The sequence below is a fragment of the Hevea brasiliensis genome, chromosome 1 (genome assembly GCF_030052815.1).
Source record: "Hevea brasiliensis isolate MT/VB/25A 57/8 chromosome 1, ASM3005281v1, whole genome shotgun sequence".
Lineage (NCBI taxonomy): Eukaryota > Viridiplantae > Streptophyta > Magnoliopsida > Malpighiales > Euphorbiaceae > Hevea > Hevea brasiliensis.
In genome coordinates, this window is record NC_079493.1 from 12,953,881 (window position 1) to 12,976,350 (window position 22,470).

General features: G+C 27.5%; 1 protein-coding gene across 1 annotated transcript; it reads left to right on the forward strand.

Moving 5' to 3' along the window:
- The first annotated feature begins 5,657 nt into the window (after window positions 1-5,657).
- On the forward strand, window positions 5,658-9,114 carry LOC110635504 (protein ETHYLENE INSENSITIVE 3). Its single transcript, XM_058144117.1, has 2 exons — window positions 5,658-6,027; window positions 6,753-9,114. Exon 2 carries the CDS (start codon window positions 6,824-6,826, stop codon window positions 8,687-8,689), a length of 1,866 nt encoding a protein of 621 aa, XP_058000100.1. The 5' UTR covers window positions 5,658-6,027; window positions 6,753-6,823; the 3' UTR covers window positions 8,690-9,114.
- Window positions 9,115-22,470: the final 13,356 nt, after the last annotated feature.

The window sequence follows — 22,470 nt, forward strand, 5'->3', positions numbered from 1 at the left end:
ACTAAGTTGTTCTTCAGCTATAAAAACCCATGAGCTCTCTAATTTTTCACACTTTAGTTTGCAGAAAACTCAAACATTTCCACCTTTGATTTTGCCATTTGGGCTATCTTTGCCGTGAATAACCCTTATTCCCAACTTCACCACCTTACTAGCTTCCCAGAGCCATTAACCACTACAATTTTCATCTTGGAATAAGGTAGAATAAACAAATTATCTTCAAAATTCTTTCCCATTTGAGGCCAATAACCCCATTTCCATTGAGTATGCAACATTGGTGAATTCCTCTAAAGGAGAAGCATTAACCAGTATTTTTTTGTTGCAAAACTCTACTAGTAATTGGCAACTCTAGTGACAAGAGTGCACTATACACGTACCCCATGTCAGAATGGTAGAAAGAGTGCTTCTAACATGTGTTAACGTGTAGCTTAGTCCCCATGTGACTTATGGCACTTCTATCTTGAATAAAAAAATTTGAAGTTTGAACCAGCAAAGATAATTTGACATTCCAAACTCATTGTCAAATTTTACATATTTTTAGTTTATAAGCAATGTCATTGGATAGTTGAATTTTGAGAATAACTGTCTATTAAAAATTTTAAAATATTATTTTGGTACATTATGTATAATTGGTTGGGAAAATAAGTTAGTTTAACAAATTAAATTGATTAATTAAGTCTAAAGTCAGTGAATTTGACATTGTCTAAGGCATTATAGTCAACAAGGGAAATTAGTAGCTAGTTATATTTACTAAAAATATATTAAAAGGTTTTTCAAATTGTTTTTCTTATTTTATTGAATATAGTTTTATTTTTTTATAATTATTTTTCTTTAAAATTTAGATTTACCTTCTACTTCTCAACTGCATCACTAGACGACTGACCATTGAATTACTATAAGTTTGTATGTTAAATAATATCTCATGGTATCAATATTATTTATTAAAATGCTTATTAATCATTTCTAACTTAGTTGTATTTTTTAAGGTTAAAAATTAGAATAGCATACATATTATCAATTTGCATAATTATTTTGTGATATTTTTGTCATTTCATGAGTCAAGTTGATTGTTATTGCTTTTGCATACTAAGGAATTATGATTAAAACTTTGAATAAATGAAGGAATGAGAAATAATTTAAAATTTGGATGTACTTATACTTTGCCTTCATTTTCAACATGAGGTATGGATGAAAGAATTAATGTTTTATCAACCTAAAAATTCAAGTTGTGCATTGTTGTCAGCCCCTGGTTGATGTTGAGGAGTTTTATTAGGGTAATGAAGAAGTTTGGAGAATGATTGTTTGTGAAAATTTTATATATTTCTTTAAGGTATGCATAAGTAATAATATATAAATCCATGCAATGTTATAATTACTTGCGAATTGTTAATGTTAATTGCATTCATGTAGATAAGGAAAATTGGACTTGCGTTAAAAATTACTATAAACTAGAGGAGTATGGTCTTGGTTTTGATTCGAGGTCTACCAAGGAACTAGAACCAAACTAAGATTTTGGTATGGTTCCAGTTTGGTTCTTTATTGCGTCGATTTTTCATTGTTGCGGTTCTAGTATGTTATAATTATCTATTCTTTGGTTTCGAGTCGGTTGGGTTCTTGGTTCTTGAAATAATTTTATACAAGTATTTTCATAAAAAGTCATATTTAATTAGCATTTAAATTTTGAAATTGATTATTAATACATAATATAGCATATAATATATCTTTTAGTTATTTTTAAATTATATAATATTTAACTATAAGGTACATATATAATTTAAGACTAAACATAATATATAATAAAGTAGTACAAGTATATCATATCTTTTAGCTATTTAATTATTAATTATGTATTCTTTAACTATAAAATATAAATATAATTATGAATTAAGCATATATATAGTATAATAGTGTACTTACAATTAAGAATTATAAGATAATTTAATGTATTTATAACCAAAATTATGAAGAAAATGTAGATAAATGAAATATAATATTAGGTTTCATTAGTCCACAACTATACATACATATATAAATATATATAATTATATTAAAAGTGTATAATACATTTAAAAAATTATCGAAAACATATATATAAATTTTGTGCTCGGTTTGGTCTTGATTCGGTATAGTTTTTGTATGATTCCAATTCAATTTTTAGTTAAAAACTAGAAATGAACCAAGGTATTAAGTTCGGTTTAGTTTGGCTTTTCGGTTTAGTTTGGCACACTCAAGAACCCTACACAACCCTAATATAAACTTTATATATATTGTGTGTATTATTTAATACACACTCATATTCAAATACACACTCTGTTCACCCTATTTTTTCAGGTTTTGAGGAAGTTGGTTTCCAAAATAAGCTACATAGAAAGAGTACTCCTCATAATGTTGGCTAAATAATCTCAATTAATAATGAGTAGTATATCTTTGCCTATATCTAGAGTAAGCAACTAGTTTTTCTACCCAATATATGAAGATTAAGCAGTTGGTTGTACAGCCAGTTGTCTAATTAGCAAAGTTTGTTTTTTGAATCAATAAAACTAAACCCTATATAGTGTTGTATTTTTAGTTTATAAGCAATGTCTTTGGAAAATTCAATTTTAAGAATAATTTGGTTAAGCAAGTTTAATTTATTAATTAAGTATTAACTCGATAGTTGTGACATTATTTAAGTAATTATGGCTAACAAAAAAAATTATTGTTTAGTATTCTCTACTAAGAAATATTTAAAAAGTTTTTCAATTTATTTTTACTATTTTATTGAATTTATATTTATATTTGTTTATAATGATATTTTTATAAAATTTGAATTTCCTTTCTATTTCTTGACTGCATGACCAAGCAAATAATGATTAAATCGTTGTGAATATATATTATAGTATTTCATGGTATCAATAATATTTATTAATATGCTTATACATTATTTTTTATTTAATTGTATTTTATAAGGTTTAAAAAAAAATACAATTGCATTCATATTATCAATATGCATAATTGTTTATGATATTTTTAGTGTTTTATGGGTCAATTTGATTGTTATTGATGTAGTAACATCTAAAATACCTGAATGTATAGAATCCTAATCCAATACAAACATTACTCACTCTAATTGTACTTCCACTAAGATAATAATCTATTATGATCACACTCATAATCCAAATAGAAGTCTATCCAATGCCTATATAAGGGGATTAAGCCTCCACAATTAAGTATGTTATTCTCTCTAGTCAATTATATAATATGCTTGGTACTCATACTGACTTAAGTATCAGAGAGATTGCCTAAGCCAATTCACTTGGTGTTTTCTCTTATCTTGCAGATCCAGGCCCATAGAAAAGTCTAAGAATAATATTAGTGGTGTTATTTGTGGAAAACAACACGAAAAGTTCTCTCTCTCTCTCTCTCTCTCTCGCTCGAAAATTTCCTAATACATAATGTCTACCAAAGAGCTAACAAATACAAAGAACTCAAAGTGTCTATCCACTTGTAAAGAGTCTAAGGCATAAGTCTGCCATAAAAGACATCGACAAGCTACCTAAGGCATAAACCACCTAAAGAGGTGTCAACAAGCCATTCAAGGTATAAGTCTATCCAAAAAGGTGTCAACAAGCCATTTAAGGCATAAGTCCACCTAAAGATGCATTGACAAGCCACTTTTTAGAGCAATAATACACTAGCAAAAATGCTTAAGGTAAAGGTTCACCCAAAAATCTCAAAAGGTTCTACGAATTGGCCAGAGCTCTGCTATCTAACACACTGTCTAATACCAAACCTAAAGATTCATACTCGATGAGGGAACTAATGATGCAGTAGCATAAAAAATATTCAAATGTATGGAATCCTAATCCAATACAAACATTACCTATTAAGGATAAGTATCCTACCTAATTAGAGATTTTGAATCCCACTCTAATTGTACTTCTACTAAGATAGTAATCTACTATGATCACACTCCCAATCTAAAGAGGAGTCTGCTCGATGCTTATATTAGGGGTTCAAGCTTCTACAGTTAGGTATGCAATTCTCTCTAGTCAATTCTATAATCTGTTTAGTACCCATACTGACTTACACATTAAAGAGGTTGTCCAAGCCATACCACCCGGTGTTTTCTCTCCTGACTTGCAGTAAAAATCTAAGAACAACATCAGTTATTACTTTCGTATACTAAGATGTAAGGGTTAAAAGTTTGAATAAATAAAGGAATGAAAATTCAATTAAAATTTGGATGCGTCTTGTGCTATCTTCATTATGAATAGGGGGTGAGCATGGATGGAATAGCTAGTGCTTTATCACCCTTATAAATCCAACTTTTGCCTTGCCATTGATCCCTGAATGGTAATGAGGAGAAGTTTGGAGAATGGTTGTTTGCGTAAATATTGTGGACTCCTCTAAAGTATGCACAAGTAATAATATATCAATCCATGAAATGCTATAACTACTTCTGAAATGCTAGTATTAACTACATTTATATAGATGAAGAAAACTAGATTTGTGCTAAGGGCTTGTACGGATAAACTTTATAAATATTGTGCATATTATTTAATGTACATATACAAGTCAAATACTTACCCTATTCACCTAATTTTTCTAGGTTTTGAAGAAGCTAGTTTCCAAAATAAGTTGCACAATAGAGAACTCCACACAATGTTGGCTAAATAGTCTCAACTTTTGTGTGCGAGTTATATTATTTGTAATGATTGGTATATCCACCTACATCTACAATAAAATGCTGGTTATACTGCCCATTGTATTATTAAACAAAGGCTAGTTTTGTTGCCATTATGATTAAATATTTTGAGAGTATCTTCCCACCCTTTATTATGTTGATTGAAAATATGGAAATACTTCTTTCTATGTTATATTGAAACCTTTACTTTTATTCAATAGTAATATGTTGCAAGTATTAGTTTACAAAATTGTATTATGAGATACTTATTATGAACTTTAATAGCTTTAAATATATTAATATCCTAATGTTGATTCGGCCCAAAAAAACAAATCAGGACAATTAAATATTAATAAATAAAAGTAAATGCATTCTTACTAATAGGAAAAGAAGAATATAAATAATGAAAACTAAAAAAGAAAAAAAAGTAAGGATATAACGAGTTGAATTATGATTCAAAGAATTCAAATTCAACTAGTTAAATTTTCGTTGAATTCAAATTTGAGTCAAATTTGAATTTGAAGCATAAATTTTGTTAATTTAAATTCTATTAGGCTTAAATTTGACTTAAGTTCGATTAGCATTTAAGTTTTTTTTAATTATAAAATTATTTTCATTAATTAAAGTATATTAATTATATGTTACGTATATTTATATATTTAATTTTATAATTATGTTATTTATAATTTAATTTTTTTTAATTAATTATAATTACATATAGTTAATTCATAAATTTATAGATAAATTCATTTTTTTAAGTTTATAAATAAATTGATTTTAAACTAATAAAACAATATGCTTAAAAAAATAATCAAATAATAAAAAAACTAAAAATTCAGTTGATTTATTAAAAAGAGTTTGAAAATTAAATAAATTTAAATTCATGTTATTAAGCGATTAATTACAATAAAGTTTTTCTTTACTATTAAATTGAGTCTCGAGAGATTCGCGACCGATTCGATTCATCTACAACATGCCTAGTGAGATGTGAAGAAGGAAGGTAGTAAGAGAGAAGAGGATCATACGACTTTACTCTTACAACGACGCGACGGCCCCAACACTCACTTTCTTATCTTAAATACTCTTCAGAAACGGACATCCCAATGCTTGGATTCGATTAACCTCTCTCTCTCTCCTTCTTCATGGTTCATGGGTTTAAGTGCTTTGTTACTTTAACCCCACTGCCCACTTACACACTCGCCAAGTATTCTCCTTCTCTTTATTTAACACCCTTACCAAAATATTATACCAGGCTACTTCTCCTTTTGCTCTTTCTCCTTCTCCAGTTGTAGAGACAGTCTCTCTGTTGCTGTAGTGACCTGGAATCTCTTCCTTATGGAAGGAAATGTTCCTTAGATTTCCAAGTAAATTCTTGTTTCAACTCTTTTTTTCAATTTATTTTTTCTTTTTCATTTATTTCACTTTTTTTTTTGTTCTCTTATGGGTCTTTGTCTGCTGTTTTTCCTTCTCTCTTGTTCTGTTGATCTCTGAAAGGTGCAATGTTTTGATCTGAATTTTGGAGTTTGTTTAGTTCTATGATGTGGGTTTTGAAATTAGACCAAGAATTTTTTAGTTTGGTGTTAGATCCAAGCTGTTTGATATCTCTTCCCACCTGTAATCAACGGTGAGATCTGGGTAGTTCATATGGTTTTTCTGTTAGATGATAAGATTTGATTTCATTTTTAATCGACTTTGATAGTTAATATCAAATTTGATTACTCTAATCTGCTGCTAGTAGATCTGTTTATCGTTTTCATTCGTCTTTCATGTTTAATTTTATTTTAATCAAGTAGAAATTGTGTAGATTTGTTTTTGGGAAGTTATGTCTATTATGGAAGGTTCTTAATTGAATTGTTTTGTGTCCAGTAAAATTGCAGCACGTTTGATCTTTTGTGCGCATAAATATATTCTGCAGTAAATGGAAAGGCTGATTGTTAATTTTTGTTGAATTATCATGTAGGCCTCTATGGTTCTTCCTTAGAAAGATTGGGGAAAAGATTATAATAAACATGTAACTTATCAACTAGAAAATCATATCGTATAGTTTTTGCTGGATTTTTAATATTTCTACTTTTGCTGATCTTCACAGGTTTGAAAATACGGAGGTTGCAATAAGACAGTTTGAGGGTTCTTGGCCATTTGAGATCCTACAGGTTAAAAATGATGATGTTTGATGAAATGGGATTTTGTGGTGATATGGATTTCTTCTCTGCTCCTCTTGGGGAAGATGTGACCGCTCCACAAGCTGACCCAGAGCCTACTGTGGAGGATGATTACAGTGACGAGGATACTGATGTTGATGAGCTTGAGCGTAGGATGTGGAGGTACAAGATGCGTATTAAAAGGGTGAAAGAGCAGAACAAGAATAAGGAAGGTATCGATATTGCTAAGCAGCGGCAGTCTCAGGAGCAGGCTAGGAGGAAGAAGATGTCTAGGGCACAAGATGGTATCTTAAAATATATGTTGAAGATGATGGAAGTTTGTAAAGCTCAGGGTTTTGTTTATGGGATTATCCCAGAGAAAGGAAAGCCAGTGACTGGGGCTTCTGATAATCTTCGAGAGTGGTGGAAGGATAAAGTCAGGTTTGATCGAAATGGTCCGGCTGCTATAGCGAAGTACCAAGCAGACAATTCGATCCCAGGCAAGAATGAGGGTTGTAATACTATTGGTCCAACCCCACACACACTGCAGGAACTTCAAGATACAACTCTGGGTTCACTCTTATCGGCACTGATGCAGCACTGTGACCCTCCTCAGAGGCGATTTCCATTGGAGAAAGGTGTTCCTCCGCCATGGTGGCCCGCTGGAAATGAAGAGTGGTGGCCTCAACTAGGCTTACCAAAGGATCAGGGCCCTCCACCTTACAAGAAGCCTCATGACTTGAAGAAGGCATGGAAGGTGGGGGTTCTCACTGCAGTCATTAAGCATATGTCTCCTGACATTGCCAAGATTCGTAAGCTTGTGAGACAGTCCAAGTGTTTGCAGGACAAGATGACAGCCAAGGAAAGTGCTACTTGGCTTGCAATTATCAACCAAGAGGAGGCCTTGGCCCGAGAGCTTTACCCCAACTCCTGCCCGACTCTGTCATCAGCTGGGGGGAGTGGGTCTTTGGTCATTCATGATTGCAGTGAGTATGATGTTGAAGGGGTTGAAGATGAGCCAAACTTCGATGTAGTGGAGTACAAACCTGAGAATATCAGTTCTTCCAATCTGGGAATGGAGAGGATGAGGGACAGGCTGCCACTTCTACAACCTTATCCAATTAAGGGGGAAATTATCACCAATGTTGATTTTATTAGAAAGAGAAAGCCATCCACCGATATAAACATGATGGTGGATCAGAAGATATATACATGCGAGTTTGTTCAATGTCCTTACAGCCAACTCCGCCTGGGTTTCCATGACAGGACATCTAGGGACAATCATCAATTAACTTGCCCATACAGAAGCTCTTCTTTAGAGTTTGCAGGTTCAAATTTTCATGTTAATGAAGTGAAGCCTGTGATCTTTCCTCAACCCTGTGCTCAATCGAAGCCTGCTGCTCCAATGATGAATACAGGTGCAACTGCCTTTGATCTATCAGGAGTTCCGGAAGATGGGCAAAAGATGATCAGTGAGCTCATGTCAATCTATGACAATAACATCCAAGGCAACAAGAACACAAATTCTGGCAACAATGGAGTCACTGAAAATCACAATATTTTCCAGCCAAAAATTCACCACCAACCTGACAATTACTTCCGAGGTCCAGGCAATGTGATCGAGGGAAATATCTTTGAGGACTCGAACATCCACAATAACCATCAGATGTTTTCACAGGATGGTTGTCAATTTGACAGGTTTAAAGCTTTGAATTCTGCATTTGAGAGCAATCAGCAGAACAACAACAACAATAACAGCAATAGCTTCAATCTGATGTTCGGGTCTCCATTTGATCTGCCTTCATTTGACTACAAAGAGGACTTACAGGGCCTGGCAATGGATTCTTTGCCAAAGCAGCAGGATGTTTCAATCTGGTTCCAGTAAAAAAGTACAGTCACCGTACAAGAACTTTTACGTTCTATTGGGATGACCTATCTTAGTCTTATTAGCCTCTGCAAACCAGTGAGCTTTCACTGGATAAAAACTATTATCAGTTACTGTATTTCCCTGATCTGGTAGGCCTAGAACTTGTTAGATAGTTAAAGCAGGGGAGTGAAATGGGCTAATAAAGAGATTAGCAAGTCCCATAAATTTACTCCTGCTGTTGATTACTATACATAATGCGACTGTGAAATAAATAAGTATTAGCTATGTTTTGTGGGTTTGGGGGGTTGTTCTTTGTTTCATCAGATCGGATCAGATCAACCATTGTGGTTAGGAATGTGATGGAAGGTCTTTGTTTAAATTGTCTTGTAATGGGTACATGTTGTTTGGTTCTCGCTGAATGAAAAGGGTTGTCTTTTTGTGAATCTTGTTGCTCATGAGCATGTGAATTTCTTGACCCACTTGGGAGATGCCAAGTTATTAGCACTACTCTCTACTACCCTTTTGTATGATCAAAGGGTTATGCATTTAGAATAATATTTTGAAGTATTGAAATTTTTTCAAGAATGATGAAATTTCTGAGCTCAAATTAAAGAATAAAACAATAGTGTTGGAATTTTAATCTGGGTAAAATCATTGGAAGTAAAGAACAGAGTAAATGGTTAAGAAGTGGTGGTGGAAATGGAGACAGTGGTGGGTGGTGGTGTTCATGTTCAAAGGAGGCGGCTGGTCTTGGAAGCTTTCTTTTCCAAGTTTGATAGCTACGTTTAGCCTGCTGTCAAATCACTTGGCGTGTTAGACTAAAGTTTGGAACTTATCACTTCAATGTGTGGGGTCCATTTTTCTTGTATAATGAAGACCTTATACCTAGTCTTGTTACTTTTCGCGTGGGCTCGACCATATGAGCCGTTCGATCTGTGGTTTATGTCTGATATCAGTAATATCACATCAGATAATTTGTGTGTATATGTGAAATTGTCTGTTTAAAATAATTTCTTATATCAATTATTTTCCATGTGCTTAATTTTAACATCTTTATAAGTCCATCCATAATAGGCTATTCAATGCCTTAGAATATTTAATAAAATAATCAAAATTGTCAAACCAGTTAATTTTTCGATATTTCATATTGTATGTGGTGTATGTGTAGTTTATGTGAAATTTTATATTCTAATAAAATTATTATTATTTTATTAAAAAATATATTATATTATTGAATTGGGTATTTGCATCTCTCAACCTACCAATAAAAAAATAATAAAATATAATTAAAATAAAAGTGAAATACAATATTAAAAGTTCATATAGACCGAAGCAAGGGAATAGGTGACGAGGCACTAAGAGATGCAAGATGGACTAGGGAGCAATTGGTGTAGATTCCAAGGAATTTTGCTAATAATTAATTAACTTGTTTAGCATAGATGTTAAAGATAATATATAATATAAATATAAATAATTAAAATATAATTAACAATTTTAAATTAATAAAAATTTGTTTGATATTATTAAAAAATTTCTTAAAAAATAAATTTAATATGTTTTACTTTAAGAATATTGAAATAATAAATTACTTTATTAAATATTTTTTTAAAAAAAATATTTTTTAGCCTAAAATGAAATGGAATATATCATGATATTTAAAAAAAAAAATTATTTGAGATTCACCTTTATTTACATTTTATTTAACATCTAATTCTTATAAAATTTCAGCAAACATGACTTGCACATCAATAGCATGAATAGTTGGATAATTAAACATATTTATTTTATTAATATATTTTTATTTTATTAATATTGCATTTTTTATTAAAATATTATTTAATTAAATATTATTTTATTATAATTTTGAAAAAACAAGAAGAAAAGACGAACCTATATGCAATAGCATCCAAGTTCATCCCCTGAATCTCTCCTGTTTTTGGCTTTTGAAAATCCATCCACCTTGATTCTCTTTCTTTTTTTTCTCCTCCTTTCTTTTCCTTCAGCAACCCCCATCAGTGCAGGCGATCGTAGGAACCAACCTCTCATTGGCGACGGAAGGAACTCTCGATGACACGCAGAATAGGATCTTCGAGTAACCATGCCGGCCATTTTCGATGACTAACGCAGACAAGACAAGCACAGATCAACTTCTCTTGGCTCATAACAACTTCTATATATTGTCTTTTTTTTTTTTAATATACGCTTATTTTATCATCTTTTATCATAAAATTGAGCATGCATTCACGCGTTTTATTGATTAGAATTTTATAAATTTAATAATTATATTTTTATAAATTCAAATATTAAATAAACTAAATAATTTTTTATATTTTTTTATTGGTTCTAATTCTAGAATGAGTTTTATGAAGTGATTTTTTTTTCCAATGATCTTATACTAAGCATGTGAGCAGTCTCATTTCTTTAATTTTTTTTTTTATAGATATAATTGTCAAGAATATAGTATATATCTGAATTTTAAAAAATATTTTAATTATAAATGCTAATTAGTACAAGTGAAAATCATAATTATAAATACACAAACATAAATTACAAAGCGACTTCAATTAAAAATTTTTAAGAAAAGTATATAATAAAAAAGGTAAATTATAAAAAAAATTAAAATGTTTATGTAAATTATTAATTTTAATTGAACTTTTTAATTTTATCAATTTAATAATAAACTTTTCATATTATTTTTAGTTTTAATAATAAATTTAATTTTAATTAAATTCATCAATTAATCGATAAATTATTCAAATCTGTTTATTTATATGTTGTTAATTTTAGCTAAGCTATTTAATTTTATTAATTTATTCAATAATTTTAATATTTTTATTAATTTTAACAAAATTCTTATAAATAAAAAAAATATAATAATTAAATAATATATTATCTTAATTTTATTTTTTCTCTCTCCCTCCCTTACTATTATACTTTTAGTTCACATTTAGAACATTATGTTATCTCGAATTTAATGTCTAACAAATGAAAAAAAAAATCAAATGTTTAAACATAAAATATTAATAAATAATATAATCAAGATAAATCTAATTATAACTTCTAAAATAATAGGTATTTGATATAATAAAATAATATTTTTATTTGATTTATTTTGAGAATAATTGCTAAAATAATTGACTAATATCAATAATATTGAAAAATATTTGAATTATTTTTATCCTTTAAATCATCTTAACTCAACTCAACTCAACTAAACCTTTATCCCAAAAATTTGGAGTCGACTATATGAATTTCTTTCTCTAATTAAATTAATTGTTAAAATTGAAACTAACATAGAAGTTTAGAATTAAATTGATAAAATTAAAAAATTTTGCTAAAATCGAAAAAACCTTATATGAAGGTTTAGATTTTTTTAATCATTTAATGAATTAAAAAAAAAAGAAAAAAAAGATAGTAAAGATTAATAATTATTTTCCTATAGAAAGCTGTAGTAGAACTTTAGCCTATGCTTGGGAAGGAGAAAAGGTCTAAGGAATCTGTTAGAGATTTTTAAAATCCACTTTTTAACTGGAAAGGATACTATTAAGGATTTTACCTATTTGGAAACATGAGACAATCCAAGAAAAATAGAAAGTTGGGTGAAATCTTTTCATTTGGGTGACATAACTTATGAAATTACTTTTTTACACTTAAATTATTTACTAATTTCACATATTGATGGAGAGAAAAGATAGAAGGAAATCGGAATTAAAGTTAGAATATTTACTTTTTAATTTTAAATTTATATAATTTATAAAAAAGTAAAAACAGAAAGTAGTTATTTTTTTTACTGTAAAAATAAATTATTTTAAAATAAATAAATTAAATATTTAAATTTAATATCTTCTCACTCTTTATATTTTAATGATAAAATAACTTTTACTTCTATTGGACCAACATTAATTCTATCTAGAAGTTAACTTCTCATTCTTTTGTTTAATTATTTATTATTAACTCAAAAGGCCAATTAAAGTTTTTTTTGTCCCAAATAGGAAAAGTGTTAAATCGATAGACTTTCTCGATCCCAATCGTCAAAAAGTATTTTTTTTCCTTCTAAATTGTGCTTGTAAGATTTGATCAGGATATGCTGGTTCTTTCATAATTTCTTTTTGAATTTATGTTTGTGAAAGGAATATTGAATGAATATTGTAATTGGAATTTTTGTTTCAATGTTTCACTTTTACTCACATAAAAGTCATATAATGATGGCAGTTTTGTGATTCTGTTAGAAAAGGTAATGATAAATCCTGTGAATCATATGCTACTTATGAATGTGGAACTAATGATAGCGACAACCAATTAAAAAAAAGTCGTGTGCATCCAGCCGACACATTTTTATTTTATTTAGGATTTATTTAATTTAATTATTAAATATAATTAATAATTATAAATTATTAGGTAATAACCAGAAAATAATAATAAATATTTAATAAAATTATATTTAATTATTGTTATTGATATGTAAAATGAATAATAAAAATATATATTATATAATTTATTTTATTATTGAAATAAATATAAAATTATAAATTTATTATTTTAGTATTTATTTTATTATTAAATTAAATATTATATTATTTATTATATTATTAAAATAAAAATATAATTATTAATATATTATATTATTTTATTTTATTTTAATATTGAAATAAGAAAATAATTAAATTTTTTTAAAAAAATAATTAAATAATTTTAAAAATATAAATAAAATAATAAAGTAATTATTATTATTGATAAAGAAGAAATTTATAATTAATTTTAAGTTTTTAGATATAAATAAATATTTTATATTTTATATTATTAATAAAAAATATTTTAACAAGGTTAAAATCTATTAATTAAAATGTTAAAATTATAAATGAAAAATATAAAAGTATTAATAATATTAATTTTTGAATTAAATAAAAAAGGATAATATGATCAAAATAAAAAATAAAATAAAATCAGTTATCAGTTGATGAGAAACAACTCTAAAAATAGAGTTGATACAAACTGCAACTGATGAGTACTATATTAGCTACCCATCAGCTATCAGCTTTATTTTTATAAACTTGCCAAACGCTTTAGTTCACCTGTTTGGGTGTCTATCAACTATCAGCTGAATCCAACAGGTGAACCAAATACCCTCTTATGGCACTAATTTTTATTTTTTTTTAACTTGTGAAAAATAGCATTTTTTTGGAATATAACTATTATAATCCCATTTGAGATTTAAGACCATTAGTTAATATCTTTAATTTAATTCAACTTAACAGAAAAGAATTTACTATTGAACTTGAGATAATATCTAATAGAGATAAATAATCAGATAACTTATCGTTAACTTTATTTACCCTCTTAAATAAAGACAATATTTATTCATCATTGTAATGTTTTAAATTTTTAAATAATTATTTTATGTGTAAATTTTGATATTTTAATGTAATAAATGTTGTGATATTTTAATTTGAATTTTTTGAATTTTTAAAATCAGGTTTTTATTTTTTAAGGTAATTAATTTAAATAATTTTTAAAAATTTAATTTAAAGATCACGTGGCAAGTATGAAAATATTTTTGGACTCCATAAATTTTTTTGAGTTTTTTGCAATTTTTTCCAAAATTTTTGAGCTTCGTTTTGGATTCCAAGGTAGAGTAAATTTCAAGTGTTCTGAATCAAACAGATAGAATCAAACAAGTCCGGATAGGACCGAATGAATCGGACTGGTCATTTTTTCCTTCTCTCCTGCACGCCCAACCTCCTTCCCTACTCTCCTGCGCACCCAACCTCCTTCCCTTCTCTCCCTCTTTTGTCTCTCCTCCCTCCCCACTAGGGGTGAGCATTATTCGGTTCAAACTAAATAAACCAAACTAAATTGCCTTAATCATATTTAAGCACTAGAAAATTACGTTAGTACATAAATTTTTCCTAAATATTTTTAGTTTTGCCACGTGGTCTTTTTAATTTTTTAAAATCATCAAAGTTTATATTTTTCGAAAAATCGAACAAATTTTTAAAAAAAAAAAAAATCTTAATAAAATTTAAATAAAATTAAAATACCAAAAATGCTCATAAAATAATAAAATTTAAAATTTTTGGGTGTTACAAATTCAGTTCAGTTTTTAAGATAATTTCGTTTGGTTCGGTTTTGAAGACAAAAATATTAGTTAAACTAAACTGGACTGAATACTTTTATTGATTTTTGAATTGATTTATTTTTATAGAGAATTTATGAATTATATGTAATTTTTTATATATATAAATTGTTTAATTTCATTGATTAATGATTATTAGGTTCAAACCAAGGTCAAAATCAGACCAAATAACTTGAAAATCAAGTTTAAAATAAAAAATAATCAAAAATCAAAACCAATCGGTTTGAACCAAATCGAACTGAAAAATAGAGTGGTTTGATTTGATTCAATTTTTCATCCATTTTCAGTTCGGTTCGATTTCTAAAATATGTAATTCGATTTTTATGATTTGATTCAGCTTGGTTCGATTCAATTTGAACTAAATGCTCACTGCTACTCCCCACCACCGCTGGCCACTACCTCCCCTGCCTTCCTCTCTCGTCAGTGCACCTCCAACGCCCCTCCCTTGGTACTGGTAGCCTTTCTCCGGCGAGAAAACGGGCTCTAAAGAGCTCCTAACACATGCGACTCTTAGGTTTCTTTCACCGTTTTTGGGGATGCCGGCCACTAATTAGACCGGGCCTTATTTCCTTTTTGTTCTATACTTCACAAGCTTTTCATAGACAACAATTTCATGAATTTTCATCAAGCGATTTGTGCGAATCAAACCCTGAAAATTTTAGCCCTTTTTGACTTTCGGACTAAATTTCTCCCAAACCGTAAATCCTACCAAAAATTCCAGACCACTAGAGTGTCCTACATGTCGATAGTTTTGTAACAACATTAATTTAAAATTTTTTTGACACAGAAAATTTGGTGAGTCCCACAAGCTTGCTAGTGATTTTTCTGGTCTTTAATAAGTCTTTTTAATTAAATAAAAATTATATTCTAACTCCTGGTATTGTGGGCTTTACGTAGGTGTTTTCGTTTCAAAGAAATTACACCGACGACTAGGACTACAATTTCAGGCTAGACACGCGGGCCGCCGAATCCACTTCTAAAGTGGGTCGATATTACAATGCTTCACACCATTTTCAGGCACCTCAGATGTGTTCCAGGTGTCAAAATTGGTGTAGGTAAACCCGAACTCTAAATTCTCATTTTTATCTAATGTTGAGTTTAGAATAAAATCCATAAAAATATTCGTGGTTAGCTAGAAAATTATAATTCTAATTGCAATAGTAGAATGACATTGTTAAGGACTGCAGGGAATAATTATAGAATTTTTAGGGTTAATATGGATAGTTTTTGTAAAATATTAGTTTTAAACTAAATAGCTAAATTGTGTAGTTATATGAGAATTAACTAGTTGGGCAAGCCTAGGAGGGGCATTGTGTTGTTGTTGTATTGTAGGCCTGAGGTCTTTTGGATTGAGAAGTGTTAGTTGAGTTGTTTTGCAAGTTGGTAGGTCCTAGGTACAAGTAAAACTCTGTCGGATTTTCGGCATAAATTTAAGGTGTTTTTGACTCTTTAGTTCCTTGTTTTGATTTATGATTGATAAATTTCTTGAATACAATTATTTAGGTGATTCGAATCAACCTTCCTCTTCTTCTTAGCCCTCCCAGTAGAACTTGGATAATCTGTGAGTTTGATATTGATTTTATTTATAATTTTAATATTATTAAATTATATTCAAGGCATGCTCATGCATTCACTTATCTGTATGTATATAATTAGTTAAATGCTAGGCACGCTCCTTTGCTGCATATGCTATTGAATTTATTTGTGGATGTCACCTAAAGATAACTTAGAGCTGTGTGTGTTCGTTGGCGTGAGTATGTTGTGAATATGGATATGGGTAGAATGGATAGTCACGGCTGATACTTAACTCGCTGGGACCCGATTCTTATATATGGATAAGTCGAGGTGAGCACGACTTTAAGTTGGTCTCACTGGCCCTCGCACTTGGATTATTAAGCAAAAGTCCAGCTTGAGTTGATTTCACTAGCAAGTATTTGATTAAGAGAGCTGTATAGTGAATCAGCTCTCATATATGTATTGATGTGACATATGAGTGCGTGCATATTCCAAATTATCTTTTGTGTGAATATTGGTTGAATTGTTTGAACTATGTGAACGCGTTGCATTTCATACATAGGAACGCATTAGATTTAGATAGTTATAAAAATTATATTTAAAACAATATCTTATTCTTTGAGTCGAATACTCACCCCCTTTTCAACTATTTTTCTTTCGGGTGACAAGTAGCTTTATTTGTGATTAACCTTCTTTCTTTTCCTGCAAGTTTAAGCAAAAAATATTTTGATTTACTTTTATTGTCTTTTATTTAAATCTAGAACTCTGCATGGACCAATAATTTTATATTTTTATTTGGATTATAATAACTTAATTCTAGAGTTATAAAATTAATTATGTGAGATTGCATGAATGTATGAAATGTTTATTATTGATGATAGAGTGAAATGTTTATTATTGAGTTGAGCTCCCCATATTATTGATATTATTTGTTTACAGGTCGGGTGAGTTAATACTCCCCGTTGGATAGTTTAATTTATAGTCAAACTTTATCCATTTATTTTTTTGAAATTGAGCTTTATGAATGGATTAGAAATAGTTAGGCTTACTACGAGTTCAGTGGTTTTATGCTGACCCAAGTCCTAATGCTGATACGACCCAAAAATTGGATTATGAGAATTATACTAGTGTAAAATGTCATACAATATGAGACAAGACTATCTTATTAAGTTAATTACAACTACTACTCTCGATAATCACCAAATTTCCTTGTTAACTGCACGTTAGCAAGTCTCCTAAAAAAAAAAAATACTTGCTAGAAAAATGTCTTTATTTAATGTGATCTCAATCTAGTGCTAGAAAATTTCCTATAAAAATTATTATTTAATTTTTTTTTAATTTTTAATTTTTTATTTTAAAAAATATATTAATTAATATTTATGTTTTCATTTTTTAATTATTTTAGACATTAATTTAAATGTTATTTAATTTTGATAATTTAAAAATATAATATATATTCCTTTTTATATTTAATTCTTGAATTATTTAGTTTATGTAATAGTATTTTTTTAAATATATTAATTAATAAAAAAATTAATTTAAATTAAATAGAGAGAGTAAAAACCAGATGAAATCAAAATATAGGTAAATAATATATTTTTTAAAAATATGAAGATAAATAATAAATATTATTAAAATAAATGAATTAAATAGTAATTAAAAAAAAGTTTGGGAGCTGCCTAAAGGTAAAGCTAGGATTAGGTAATCACATGAACTTATTAATTCTTAACTTATCCCTCACATGAGTGTGTTTGGGACCACACACAATTCAAATGCATAAGAAGTAATATTATTATTTTTTAATACAGTTGATTTCAATTAAAATTTTAATTTGAAAATTTGATAACTCTGAAAATGACTTAAATATTAATAAATTAAAATTAACTAAAAAATTATATTACTATTTAAGAACATAAAACCCATTTAGCTCTTAATTAAGAATAGGAGCTTCCAAAATTAGTGAGAATTATTAGTTTAACATAAAAATTTTACGAATATTTTTTACATAAATTCAGTCCATAATAGATCTAAAATATAAGATATATGGTAAAATTATCTATTAAATATATGGATCTTACATATTTGTATATTGGGTTCATGATGGACCGAGTCTAGATAAAAATTTCTCAAATTTTACTGAATTTTTTTTTATGGCAATGAAAATTTTGATTGTAAAATGATAAATTTTCAATTTTAATGAATTTTTAGTAATTTAATGCAACAGAATCACAATTTATAGGAAAAAAAATATAATTAAGGTGTATTTTTAAATAGTCTCACTTTTATTATGTTTATTTATAAGCTAAAAACAATAGGCAACAATCTTAAAAATAATAATTTGCAAAATCTATATAAAAATAAAATGTGTACCATAATTAAATTTAATAATAATTTCATGAGTCTTATAGTTATTTTTTAAAATTCAAATTTCATTTAGAATCAATTAAATTAAAAAAAAATGTGAACCACAATTAAATTTAATATTAAGCTGATCTAAACTCATAGTCTCACATTAGTTGAACAGCATGTTTAAAATAAACAATCTATTCCCAACAAGATTAATAAAAATTTGTTCATAATAATTTACATTCAATAATAAATTTTTAACACTAATAATATTTTTTCATGCGTCAGAAATTTTTAAAGGGCAATAATTTTTTTGAGGTTTAGATTTTATTTATTTCGTGAAAAATAAATTATATATGAAAAATATTTTTTAAGAAAATTATTTTAAAAAATATTTTTTATAAAAATATTTTTTAATTATTTGATTACAAAATCATATATGCATAAGTGTTTTCACATTTCAATAAAAATTGTGAAAGTACAAAAAATAATTAAAAAAAAAGTCATTATTAAAAAAAAAAACTTAATTTTCTATTTGGGCAAAAAAAATTTCCATTAACTCATTTTTTGAGTACCCAAATATTAAAAAATGAGAAAAATATTCGCAAAAAAATATTTTAAGGCTTTATTTGTTTCACAGAAAATATTTTCTTGAAAAATATTTTTTATATTTTTCAATTTTTGGAGTGGATAAGAAAATGGATCAATGGACAATATTTTTCTGATCAAAGAGATAATTAAGTTATTTTTAAAGATAATTGTCATTTTTTATTTTTTAAAATTTTGATATTCTTATTTAAATGTGAAAATATTTTTACATACATAATATAAATACATATCATTAGTTTAACATAATAACTAAATAATGAAAAATAAAAAATATTTAAAAAAAAAATATTTTTTATAAAAAATATTTTTCATGTATAAATTATTTTTCAGAAAATTAAATCTTCATCTAATTTTTTTTATTACAAAATATATACTTAATTTCTCAACTATTAAAATTATAGCCATAAATTCCCTGCCACTAATATAATAACATAACTCATTAAATTTTAAATTGATAAATGAAGTTGATCAGGAAGTCTAAGTCCCTTATTAGTTGAGCAACAAGTTTAAATAAAAACAGGAGTTGACCATCATTAAATTTAATAAAACAAAATTAAAAAAAAATTAATCCATTCTAGGAGCTACAAATTTTTTATTAAAAAAAAAGAAAGAAAATATACATTCATGAACCATGAACATGAAGCAGTTAGGATTATATGTATAGGGATGGATATGGAACTGTTATGACAGTTCATGAAGATAATTTATGTTTCAAGAAATTGAAACAATTCTTGAAATTGAACTTAATTAATTAATTGAAGATGAAAAAAGAAATCAGCTGTAGCTTCAATTGTGGGCATTAGTCCATGTACTTGGTCCTAGACTTATGGCGCAAGAATATCCAATTTTAAATTTTCATTTGACAGCTAGGAATTGTAGAACAAGTGTGAATTAATTATTTGTTTTTAGATGTTTGTATTCAATTTAGTCAAACGCTAGACCAATCATAGATCAAATCTTTTGTTAAAAAAAAAAAAAATCATAGAGCAAATCTCCCATCAATTCCTCTCTCACGCACACACATATCGTCAATTAGTTTTTTTTTTTTTTTAAGTATAAAAATAAATTAAATAAATATATATCTAATAAAATATTATTTTTTTAATTTTAAATATTAAAATTATTTATTAGTTTAAATTAAAATCATTTTTTAAAAAAATAAAAACATGGTGAAAAAATTATATTTTTAATATTTTATTTAAAAAAAAAAAGAAAAATAATATTTTATTATAAAAAATAATATTTTATTAGATATAAATTTATTTAATTTTAATCAGAAAATATAAAGATTTATTTGATTCAAAACTTTGTTTTAAATTTATGATTTATTTGATTTTTTTTTTTTAAATATAAATATATGGATTTATTTATTTTAAGATTTATTATTTTATAATAAAATTTATTAAAGAAAAAAAAATCCTGCATTTCATAAGTAATAAATAAGCACCAAATATAGTGCGCGAGTTGATTTTTGTTTTATTTTTTTAATTTCAATTAATTATAATTTATTTTAATTTTAATTAAGTATATGAAAATATAAAAAATATTATTTTATTAATTATTTTAATTAAATATATGAAAGAACAGGAATTATATTTTAATTAATTATATGAAAATAATATGTGATAAAGGGTTTTTTTTTATTTTAATTAATTATATGAAATTACAAAAAAATATTTTATTATTAAAAATACGAAATAATTAATTATTTATTTTATTTAGTGTATGTTTCTCACTTATTAAGTATTGGACAGTTTTGAACTTAAATTGAAAATGTTGTATAAATGCAGCTCAAAATAGAAAATGGACTAAATTGAATATGTCCAATAAGTACATAAGATAAATTGAGTACTATGTAATATTTATTTATTTATTTAAGAATAATGACTTTCATTAAAGAAAACCAGTAAGAACACATCTTTAAAGAGACCAACCCACTAATGAGAGAGGCAACTCTTTCATCCAAATTAATTCCTACTTTCCATATATAATGACCTAAATTCGGGACTATTACTAGTGCTAGGACTTAGGCTAGTCTAAGGTCCTTTAAACTCGCAACAAGCCTAACATGCATCATTTTATCATTTAGGGCCCATATTATTCTTGAATAATAATACTTGTATTAAATATAAAATATCATTTACATTTTAATATTACAAAATCATGAGTGGTAAAGCACAGTAATATAATAGCAAAATTATATGTCATTATAAAAAAGAGTTTTGCAAAATATGCATAAACCTTTAAACAAAATTGAGGCAATAACTTTTAAAACTTAGATAACAAACCTGCTGACTGTATCTTCTACATTTGTCCTTGAAGAGTGAATTAGAGAAAGGGGATGAGCTGGGAGCTCAATGAGTAAAATCCTATTTAAGGGAAATAAAACATATAATAAAATAATTTATATTCAAGCATACGCAATGTAACACCATCACTGTAGCAATTTCGTACATTCTACTGTTCCGGTAACTGGTGTCGGTTCAGATAGCTAGAACGTCTGGAAAAATATTTAGACTAGAGTGAGGAGTCATAAATAACTCAAATATTAATAAGAAAAATTTAGAAAAAATTTTAGAAATAAAATACAACCAAGTTAAATGAGTCGGTGCCCTAACGATGGGTAATCCAGTGGGAGTTGCGGTCCTCGCAGCTAGGAGCCCTAAACCCGGGAGAAAATTCATGAAATAATTTTTGGGATTCCAGAGAAGAGTCATTGAGGTTTCTATGGCATTAGAATGCCAATAAAAGACTTAGAAAAAATTTTCAATCAGTACAGACGATTTTGGCTCAATAAGCCAAACGGAAAAATTTTCAATCAGTACAGACAATTTTGGCTCAATAAGCCAAACAGAGAGCATTTTGGTCATTTCGTCTTTGGAGATGATTTTTGACCAACTTGTCCAGTTAAGTAAATAATTATTATGACATAAAATGTGAATAAATATTGTTAAAAATTGAATTGAAAATGAGTAGAAAAGAAAAAGGAAAGAAAATGGATTAAATAGGAATTTTGACATCATTATGATGTCATTAAAACACTTTTATCCAATCACATTGTGACACATGGCTATAACTCACTTAAAATGAGTTAAATGGGTAGAAATGAAAGAAAAAAAAAATCAGTTTTCATTTTCCTTCTTCAACCAGCCGAAACCTCACTTCTCTCTCCCTCCGTTGATTCTCAACCAAAACT

Bases quoted from the DNA above. Each gene is read 5' to 3' on its own strand.
- LOC110635504 (XM_058144117.1), top strand. From the start codon at position 6,824: ATGATGATGTTTGATGAAATGGGATTTTGTGGTGATATGGATTTCTTC.